The sequence below is a fragment of the Trichoderma virens genome, assembly GCF_000170995.1.
Source record: "Trichoderma virens Gv29-8 chromosome Unknown TRIVIscaffold_31, whole genome shotgun sequence".
In the NCBI taxonomy this organism is placed as follows: domain Eukaryota; kingdom Fungi; phylum Ascomycota; class Sordariomycetes; order Hypocreales; family Hypocreaceae; genus Trichoderma; species Trichoderma virens.
Window position 1 is genome coordinate 467 of NW_014013718.1, and position 10,862 is coordinate 11,328.

Genomic DNA, 10,862 nt, shown 5'->3' on the forward strand with positions numbered 1-10,862 from the left:
GCTATAAAAGTAATTTTTATAAATTTTTTTATTAAAGTTTATAAAAAATATTAAATATAATATTAAAGTTTTATAATAAAAAGTTTAATTTTTTTAGGTTTTTTAATAAAAGGTTTTAAATACTTAAGTTTTAAGATTTTCTTATTTTTTTTTATTAATTTTTTTAATTTTATTAAAGTTTTTTATATTTATTTTATTTATAAATATTTTATTAAATTAAAATATATTTTAAATAAATATTAAAATTTTATTTTTAAATAATTTAATAATATTAAGAATATTTTTTATAATAATATTTCTTTTATTATTTATTTAAAAAGTTTTAAAGTTAATAATAAAAGTATTAATATTATTAAATAATTTAAATATAGTAATTTTTTTTTATTTAAAAAATAATTAATATTTTTTTAAATAAAAATTATTAATATATAATATTTTAATCTTTATTTTTAATATAAAGTAAGGATTCTTAAAGTAATAAACCTAAGTTATAGGTTTATATTAATAAAGAGAATAAAAAATAGCTTTTAAATAGTTATAATTATAAATATATAAAATAAAATAAAAAATATAGTTTATATTTAATTTTAATACTTTATTAATAACTGACTATTTAACTATTTAAATAATTATAATAAAGTAAACTTATATATTTAGTTGTTTTTTTATTTTTATTTAGGCTTATATTATTATATTTGTAAGAATAAAGCTATTTTTATAATTCTTATAGTATGTACCTGCGTAAAAAAGGGAGAACTAGGCTCTTATTGGTTGCGCTTACCTATAGTTTTACTGTAGTACGTACTTCCGTTGGTTTAGGCCGTGACAACGCCGCTTCCACTTTAAGGGCTGAATACTAGCTACCTTCCCTCCTCTAATCCAGTACCAAACCTCAAGTATCATCACTGTCATCAAAAATTGAATATGACTCTTAATATGGAGTGGTGTCATACCTGTTTGTTGGTTCGTTTGGATTGCGGTGCATCAGCACTAAAAGCTGTGGGTTTCTAATGCTGGAGGGGTGTATGAGGTGCAGATGGTGTTAATAGTGGATGTAGTGGAGATTAAATGGATTCCCACTCGTTGAATAAAGTAGGGTTGGAAATAACTATTTTAGGCACCGTCTATTGCATAGTCGTCCCTAGGTAATAAGCACCCAAAAACACTGGGTCGTGTGGCTGTTATTAAGTTACCTATCTTGGTAAATTAGCAATATGAAAAGTTAAAAAAAAAAAACGTACAGTGCTAAGCCCTTGTATTGTAGCACTACAATCACTAAATTATAATATCAAATCCCCTGAAATGTAATACCTATCATAACCTATCATTTATAATGTATAGTGGTTTAGTTTTTAATTATTTTATTTTATATATTATATATTATCTTTGGTATGCAATATACTATAGTATAGTAAGTATTTGAAGTTTCTGCTGAAATTAGCATTTAGCCACACTTAGCCATAGGATCAGCTTTTTTTAAGTGCTCATTACCCATGCATAGCTATGCAATAGACGGTTCCTTATTTTATTTCCCCTTTTGTTTTGTTTTTGTGTGTTTCTCTTCGGAATATTCCAAATTTTTTGTTAAAATTTTGTAGTCGTTGAGCTGTCAACTACGCCATGGAAAGCATCGTTCCTCGATTCCTTGTTGACGGCGATACAACCTCCTACTTGGTATTGTCTGTTAGTATACCAGGCATTATTTACCTCTGCTACCGGTGGGCATTACCCAAGCCGATTCCTGGAATTCCATACAACAAGGATGCCGTCAAGTCCATCTTCGGAGATGCTACTTCCATGGTTGAGTACACGTCCAAGACTCAAGAGATGTACGCATGGATGGTTGAACAAAATATCAAGCTTCAGTCCCCTGTAGTACAGGTTTTTGTCAGGCCACTCTCCAACCCTTGGATCGTGGTCTCTGACTTTCGAGAGTCCTATGACTGTCTAGTGCGCCGCACAAAGGATTTTGACAAATCCGTTTGGTTCAAGGATGTTGCCGGTGGCGTGATGCCAGAGAGTCACATCTTCATGAGAACAACACCTCGATTCAAGCAGCACCGTCGCCTGATACAAGACATTATGAGCCCTGTATTTCTTAACAATGTCGCTGCTATGCATATTCATAACGTCTGCCAAGATGTCATCCATGTCTGGGAACAGAAGGCGCGTCTCGCAAGCGGGCACGCCTTTAGCGTTATCAAAGATGTGCACTATGCAGCTCTGGATGCCATATGGGCCCTCATATTCGGAGACGACTCAGCAAACAGCACTACTAAAGCACAGTTGGACCTATTTCTCACTATGGAAAAGATAGCATTGCCTGGAAATTCGAATTCGCCAGTAGAACTGCCGCGTGCCGACAGCCCATTGACCGTTCAATCCGTCATGACCCTTACGCAAAGTATAGAAGCTAGTCTAAAGTCACCCATGCCAGCATTAGCACATTGGATGTACAGACAGACATCGGCTATGAAACGTGCCTTTAAAATTAAGGAAGAATTCATCAAGAGAGAGGTAAATGACGCGGAACGAAGATTTGATACCAAGACAGATGTTCAGTGCGCGGTGGACAATTTCTTGCGACGAGAGGCAGTGGCAGCTGAAAAGGAAGGTCGCCAGAGGAACTTTCACTCTCGTGATATATATGACGAGGTATGTGAAGGAATCTTGCCCTTGCTAGACATAAAAGGATCTGAGGTACATATCTCAATTTATAGCTGACCATGAAAATGTATTATAGATTCTTGGTCTTTTGATCGCTGCCCACGATACCACATCCACTTCCATTCTGTGGGCGTTGAAATTCATGGCAGACCACCAAGATGTGCAAAAGAAGCTGCGAAAGGCACTACACACCGCCCACTCGAACGCCGTATCCGAGAAGCGACTCCCAACATACCAAGAAATCCTCAACAGCCCCGTTCACTACCGCGATGCCGTTGTGGAGGAAATCTTTCGCTGTTCGCTCACTGAAGCAGCCGTAACTCGAACCTCAATCCGAGACACCGAGATTCTTGGCCACTTTGTGCCTAAAGACACCGAGGTGTTCTTTATGTGTAATGGACCTAGTATCTTCTCTGCTGCTTTCCCAATTGACGATGCGGTGCGGAGCACATCGTCCCAGGAGGGCAAGGATCAGGCTTGCCATTGGGATCCCACAAAAATGGCAGTTTTTGATCCAGAGAGATGGCTTATTGAAGAGAATGGACAGATCATATTTGATCACAGTGCTGGCCCGCTCTTGATCTTCAGCCTTGGTGAGCGCGGCTGCTACGGGCGGAAGATGGCTTATGTAGAGATGAAGATCTTCCTCACTTTACTCATTTGGTCATTCGACTTTCAAGCCTGCCCGGAAGAGCTGAGTGGCTATGGTGCCGTTGATAAACTGGTTCACGCACCGCAGCAATGTTATATTAATCCTATTCCACTTAGCAGGCCGTGAGCTGTTGCATAGAAGGCCCTTTATAACGCATCATCGCGCTATCGGCACTAGAATATATTTTGATTCTGAATCATAAGAGTTGTAAATTCTCTGGTGGGACATCTGTTTAGCGTACCTAGCTAGTAATAAAAGAAAAATTGATGGCACTATTCCATAAAATCGTATGTATTATAGTATGCTTGTCATCATTGTTTAGAACATTTGAGTATCAACTGAATCATATCTGGAGCTTATCATGGAGCACATCTATAGGATGAGTTTTCCCTGGCAAGCGGTAATAACATCCTCCACCTCTGTATATGTCTTTCCCTGAACCCATATACTCTTTCCACGAATCTTTTCAATGGGTTGCGTTGCTGAAATAGCAATGGCTGCGGCTACATCCCCGGGAGAGGAAATGGATATGCTCGTCGGTAAATGATCGATAAAGGCCTGTGTCATTCTTGTCTGTGTCACCCAGGGTGCGACGACCGAGACGGAAATGTTGTTGTCTGTGCATTCCTTCCTTAAAGAAGTAGCTCTAACAAGTCCCAAGATGGCATGTTTGGAAGCACAGTAGAGTGCGTGGTCATCGAAGCCCATATAGGACGCGGCGGAACCCATGACGACGATCCGACCACCGCCATTAGCAATCATATGATGCATCGCCAGTCTTAAGTTGTAGAGCACACCAGTGATATTTACGTCAAAAACACTTGTGATAGGTGGCTCCAGTGATTCTAGTTTGTCAGACTCGCCGTCGCGATACTTGTCGACAAGATAATCATACTTTGAGCCATTGGACGGTACTAGCTCTGGATTGATGCCGGCATTACTGATTACCAAATCTATGCGATTAAAGTTGGCAATCGCCGTCTGAAAAAGCTGAACTTGGTCTTTCCAACTCGTTACATTGCATCGTACAAACAGGGAATTGCTTCCGAGACTTTCCTGAGCTTGCTTGCCAACAGTTTCATCGATGTCGGCAATCACCACTTTGGCGCCAGCATTCGCAAACAGTTGGGCCACACCAAATCCAATTCCCTGGGCACCTCCAGTGATTATGATGGCTTTCCCGGTAGCCCATTCCCGTAGTTCGACTTCTGAGGGCGGCGTGAACTGCGACATTGTGACGGGACGAATATGACGCTTGGGCTCATACGAAATGTTGTGATCAAGTACTTGTTTTGTTGGTATCTCTAAGGAGAAGTAAGTGGTTGGTAAGCTACTAAGAAAGTCGCAAAAACACTAAATACATGAAAAAAGCAAGTTATCTACGCGGTTTTTCTAAACGTTGCCTTTAGGTCGACGTGCTTACATAAGGGCTATCGTAGCGCAAGAGCGAGGTGAAGGGTGCTGAGGGTGCTGAGGGTGCTGAGGGTGTTGACGGTGCAAAACTTGGACTCGATCTCTCGGAAAACAAAAAATAAAAATAAAACAAGGCGGAAAATTAATAGTAAAGTCAAATTTAAGAGAATTAGCAAGTCAATTGAATTTAGTTATAATAATTCAAAACTAATACTATTTTGAGATGCAATTTCTTGACAATTGCGCAACCACAACATAATTGCGTCATCACATCGACATCAACAACCGTTTCTTGAGTTGGCTGACTTTTTACCTTGACAGCAAATGGAATCGACTGAAAAGCTCACTTCAACCTCTGTTACAGAGTCGGCTGTGATTAATGCGCCTCTGGACACAATATGGCCACTTCTTCGGCTCAAGGAGTTCGGAACCTTCTTCCAGGGCATTATAGATACGGATATTCTTCCACCTGCTGCTGGAGGGAACGATGATAGAGACATTATTCGCTGGACGTTCGATGAGGGGTATACCTTAGATGTGCAGGAGGAGGAATATTCGGTATGATTGAACCAATATAAAATCCGCCTAGAGCAGTAATTGGCTGACGGGATGACTAGAATATTAAGCACTACATGTCCTTCAATATTTTGAAATGTGAGCCGTGGGGGCTTCCTTACACAAGTGTGCTGAGTGTGATCCGGCTGTTCCCAATCACAAGCGGATCCTCTGCGGGACAAACATTTGTACAGTGGAGCGGGCACTATTCCAGCGATGCAAGTGCAGGTAAGTGAGCGATTGCAAGACCATGTCAAATGTCAAGAATGGTACTGAAACTGTATCTCCTCGATGTAGAGGTTGTGCTTGACGGCCACGTGAAGCGCCGTGAAGCCTTAGCCAATCTTGCAAAGGCCGTTGAAAAATAAGGTTTTGCAATCTTTTCTTTTTTCCCTTTCCTTTCCTTTTCCTTCTTTTTTTTTAAAAAAAAATTTATATATATATATACATACATATATATATAGAAACAAGAGAAATGCCGTATCTCTCTGATCAGATGTTGTGGGAATGAAATGTTCTGAATGCAGTCTTTGTTCTGCTGAACTGTCCATATTGTACATGAAGCTTACCCAGGGCTACTACGTCAAGTTACCAAATAGATATATACGAGAAGACAAAATACACATATTATAAACAGCAGCGGGTTATTCACTAGTCAGTTGAGCTAAATTTCATCTCTAGTATTACATACAATATTGGTACAGAATTTAAAGTTGCTGTGCAGGCCAACGATTGCCTTATTTTTGGTTTAACTTATGTTTATGTTTACATACTACTGTCAATAATAGCTAATGAAAAGTCATTCAAGCTGGTTATAATCTCTCAATTATTTAGAAAAGGTGAGTTTATAGAATAAAATAAATCCTCTGAACCTGAAAACTAATCAGGAGAACAACGTGTAATGTACATCTATAGAAAGGATTATACGAAAATTAGATGATAGGGTTATAGAACCGGAACTGATTCGTGGGATCGTATTTTGCCTTCAAGCCACGTAGCCTATCAATACGCCAAGTCTCATGGCCGTACCATTGCTCTACGGGCTCGTTGCCGCTGGCGTAGTTGACATAAGCATCGGGAAGACGGCCAGGTTCGCCTGCATTCCAGATATTAACAACCTCATTGGACCATTGTAACATGAGTTGCTGATCTTGAATGCTTGCGTTGGCGGCCAAGTTACCCTGAAATTGCGTGAGATGAAAATCGGCGCGGAAAGGGAAAGCAGAGTCAGCAGGGTTCTTGTCGGTTACAGCCTGTGATGGGTACCCTTCATGAATAATAAACGTCAAGGGTGCTAGCTGCGGGGCCTCAGCAATCCGTTTAGTAAATGAATCCATGATAAGTTGCTCCGCTGTCAGGTTGTAGGTGCTCAATCCTGCGGTCGTGATGAGTCTCGCTAAGCTGCTGCTGCAGGCAATGTCGTCCTCGCCAACATTTTGTGCGTGCGCAACTTCTGGATATGGCACATCACCGGAATCAGTGCTCACGGCAGGGATGGCATCAAAGGGCGCCAAAACCTTGGCAGCATCGGCAGCAGATCCACGGTAGGAAAACTGCCAAGAGATGAGAGGCCTCTTGGCATCAACAGACGATTGGTAGAGAAACAGTCCATTCTCGTTGCCCAGGTTGATTGGCGTAGTGTCGGTGCCATTCTTAAGCGTCGCGTGCAGAGTGTTGATAGCGGTAAAAACTTGTTTGAGATAGTCGCTGGTCCAAAGATAATTTTTGTAGTGCCAAGTCGATGGCCCACGTGGATGAATGCTCACTTCCATGCTGGTAACAATGCCGAAGTTGTGACCGGCACCTCGCATCGCCCAGAAAAGGTCAGAATGACTCGATGCGTTAACACGGATCTGAGACCCATCGGCCAGCACGACGTTGAGCTGGCGAACAGAGTCAGATACCATCCCAAATTGCCCTTGGAGACGACCACGGCCGCCACCGAGCGCGGCTCCAACCAAACCAACGCAGTCACAGGCACCTGTGGCTGTTACATATCCCTTATCCCAGAGGAATCTGTTGACCGGCCCGGAGCGCACGCCACCTTGTACCCAAACTGAGTTGCCGTCTGGTTGGATGGTGACTTGATTGAGGTTAACAAGATTGATCTGAATGCCATCGAATCTGCTCAGCGTCACAGTAGATCCATGGCCAGTATTATATGCCAGAAAGTTTATGCCCTTCTTGTTACAATATTTCACCTATTTTTGAAGTTGGTTCTTGATCAGTGACTGTTTCTCTAGGTTTTGGCAGGGAGGGAGACCCCCCCCCAAAGGATATATAACATACGATTTTGGCCACGTCGGATTCCTCTCCAACTTCTATAATAACTTGTGTCTTTGGTGAAGCTAGTGTGTCCCATCTATGCGTCGCATTCGCATACTCAGTGCTACTGGCATCGAAAATGGTGGTTGTGTTGGAAAGACAACCACCAAGATCATGCTGAACCTGCGCCGGAGAGATCGCTAGTACGCCGTGCAGCAGAAAGGCTGCAGCGGCCAGCCCAGTGGATAATCTCATATTGTTGTGAAGTGAATAGAAAATGAAGATACTCGGGAAACGATGGAGTAATGTAAAGATTATGTACCAAAGGAGCTGGGAGGGAAAAAAAAAAGAATGTCCACCACCTGTAGCTTAGAGAGGCATGTACTCGTGAAGATTATAATTTCATGCCAAAGACATAGCTTAAAATAAATGAAAGTCTCGATGGCAGAATTACAAATAAATATCTATATGGCAAGTATTCCCGAGCCAGCTGGTTTAAATACAACGGAGGCGACAATGATAAGGTAGGGGTAGCTGAAGGATCTAGTCAGGGAGCTGAAGGATTTGCTCAGGGAGCTGAAGGATTTGCTCAGGGGGCTGACGCGGCACACGACAGCACAGCCAGCACCAAAATCGGATAGATATACGGAGTAGCCGTGGCTTGCCATGGCTATACCGGCATCTTGTCCTCGCTGGCTAGGATGAACGAGGCGATCTCACCGGATAGGACGGCGCACAGAGAGTGCTACACCAACACGTGGGCAGTCTGCATCCTCTAGGGAAATCGTCGAAGAATGCAAGGTACCACACAGTTGTATGCGGAGAGTAAGCCATTTTGGCAAGGGACAAGGGTGCATAGCAGCGATTTATGCAATGTGGGCGTCAAAGTAGGGGTCTTGTGTTGGAAACCCTCGCCATCGCCCCATGCTGGTGCCATGCTGATGCCATGCTGATACCATGCTAGTGCACCTGTGAGCAGGAATCTTATTTTGGGGGCTAAAGGAACCAAGGGATTTGTATATACAGGGGGGAACAAGAAATTCCCAACTTGAGTTACAGAAGACCAGGGTGTAAATGGCTCGAGATTACTACTTGAACGTTACTAGTAAATTGCGTGAAATTGTTAGCGTACGACTCTATTTGGCCCAGCGACGACTACTGTAAGATTTACACCCTTTACACCCTTTATACTTTTGCTATAGGGTTAATATATACTTAGTGATTATTAAGTATAAGTTTTTTTTAAAAGAAACTATATATTTAATAATTAAAAATGTAATTTATTTAGTATTTTTTTTTAATTTATAATATTAAAGTTATTACGACTTAGTTTTTATAGTTGCAATAGTAGGCCTATAGCGTAAACACTATTTTATTATTTTACATTAAGCTATAGCTATAGCTTAATAAAATCCTATTTTGTTATTCTACAATAAGCTGTGCCTATAGCTTAATAAAAATAAAGCCTGTATATATACTAAAGTATAAAAATAAAAGGGTATAGCTTAATATATATAGGGGGCTTTATATAATTTAATAAATAATTAATACTTTAAAGTAAAAAAAATAAAAGATAAAAATAATATTATAATATAAATAATAAAATAAAAATATAAATATAAATAATAATATTATTATTTACTTTTTATTTTATTTATTTTTTATTTATTTTTATTTTTATAAAAAAAAAAATTATATAATTAAATTTATATAAAAAACATATATATTTAAAAAGAATATATAAAAATAAAAAAATAAAATAAAATAAAATAAAATTAAAAAAATTAATTATTTTTAAATATAAAAATATATAATATATATAAAAAAAAATTAAAAAAAAATAAAAAATATATATATAATAAAAAAAAAATTAAATTTATAAAAAAAATTATAATAAACTGTAAACCTATAGGTTAATATAAGTTAGGATTTTTAAAGAATAAACTTAAATTTTAGTTTATATTAGCAAATAGACTAAGCTAAGTGTTTAAGTAATATAATTAATATAATTATTAATTAATACAAAGTATTAAATAAATTTAATTTAAACGTTATATTTATAACTAATTATTTAAGCTATTTAAATAAGTAATAGCGTTAATTAACTAATTAATTTATAGTTAATTTATTTTTACTTATTTTATAGGTTTATTATTATAATTGTAAAAGCTAAGTTATAATATAATTTTCCTTTTTTATTAGTTTTATCCTTAAGACTTTATTAAAGTAATATATAAATATTTACTTTTATTTTTTAATAAATATTTTTTAACTTTTTTTTTTTTTTTTAGTTTTTTATTTTATTATTATAATTAATTATAAGTAAAGGTATAATAATAATAGTATTTTTAAATAAAAAAAAATATAAAGGTTTTATTAATATTATATTAAAAATTTTTATTTTTATTATAAAATTATATATTTATTATAAAAAATAAAATTATAAATATATTATTTTTAAAGAAAATTTTTATTAATGTTTTTTATATATGAAATTAAAAATTATATTATAAAATATTTAGTTTTATTTTATAATAAATATATAAAATTATATTTTATTATTAAAAGTTAAATAAAAAGTTAAAAAAAGTAAAGGAAATATAATTTAAAGTTTGTATTTATATAAAGCGTTTTTATATTTATAAATATAAATAGTTTAAAAAAATAAAGTAAATAATTATTTATAGTATTAATAATTTAAAAAAGTTAAAATAAATTAAATATAAGGAATATAAAGTATAAAAAGTAAAGGCTGTTTATTAAACTATAATATTATTATTTAATTTAATTAATTTTATAATCTTAGGTTTTATAGTTAATATTATTAAATAAAATATTTTTAACTTTTTTTTATTAAATTTAGTTTTTAGTAAAAGTTATTAAAAAAGTTTTTTAAATATTTAAAATATTTAATAAACTTTTATAAGTTTTCTGTTTTATTATAGCTTTTTTATTTTATTAAATATTTAAGTTACTAAGTTTATAACGAATTATAAACCTATAGGTTAATATAGGTTAGGATTTCTAAGGGATAAACTTAGATTCTAGTTTATATTAGCGGATAAACTAAGCTAAACGTTTAGGTAATATAAATAATAATATTACTAATTAATAAAAAATATTAAATAAATTTAATCTAAACATTATTATTTATAACTAACTATTTAAGTTATTTAAATAAGTAATATAAATATAAACTTATATATTTAGTTATATATTTTAAATTATAATAAAAAGCTAGCTTTCCTAGCTTTCCTTAAATTACTTTAGAAAGCTAACTTTCCTAACTTTCCTAAATTTAAAAAGCAAT

At 35.8% G+C, this 10,862-nt stretch overlaps 4 protein-coding genes across 4 annotated transcripts; 2 read left to right on the top strand and 2 right to left on the bottom strand.

The window, feature by feature from the left end:
- Positions 1-1,620: 1,620 nt before the first annotated feature.
- On the top strand, positions 1,621-3,445 carry TRIVIDRAFT_53690 (uncharacterized protein; the record flags this gene model as incomplete). Its single annotated transcript, XM_014100795.1, has 2 exons — positions 1,621-2,655; positions 2,744-3,445. The coding sequence occupies 2 exons, from the start codon at positions 1,621-1,623 to the stop codon at positions 3,443-3,445; spliced, it is 1,737 nt and encodes a 578-aa protein (XP_013956270.1).
- Positions 3,446-3,691: 246 nt separating this feature from the next.
- Positions 3,692-4,552, bottom strand: TRIVIDRAFT_151220 (uncharacterized protein; the record flags this gene model as incomplete). The annotated part of the gene is made up of 1 exon (XM_014100796.1): positions 3,692-4,552. The coding sequence occupies one exon, from the start codon at positions 4,550-4,552 to the stop codon at positions 3,692-3,694; it is 861 nt and encodes a 286-aa protein (XP_013956271.1).
- A 504-nt stretch (positions 4,553-5,056) lies between these two features.
- Positions 5,057-5,709, top strand: TRIVIDRAFT_78735 (uncharacterized protein; the record flags this gene model as incomplete). The annotated part of the gene is made up of 3 exons (XM_014100797.1): positions 5,057-5,290; positions 5,350-5,515; positions 5,585-5,709. 3 exons carry the CDS (start codon positions 5,057-5,059, stop codon positions 5,653-5,655), a joined length of 471 nt encoding a protein of 156 aa, XP_013956272.1.
- Positions 5,710-6,095: 386 nt separating this feature from the next.
- Positions 6,096-7,979, bottom strand: TRIVIDRAFT_170440 (uncharacterized protein; the record flags this gene model as incomplete). Its single annotated transcript, XM_014100798.1, has 2 exons — positions 6,096-7,488; positions 7,577-7,979. The coding sequence occupies 2 exons, from the start codon at positions 7,805-7,807 to the stop codon at positions 6,220-6,222; spliced, it is 1,500 nt and encodes a 499-aa protein (XP_013956273.1).
- Positions 7,980-10,862: the final 2,883 nt, after the last annotated feature.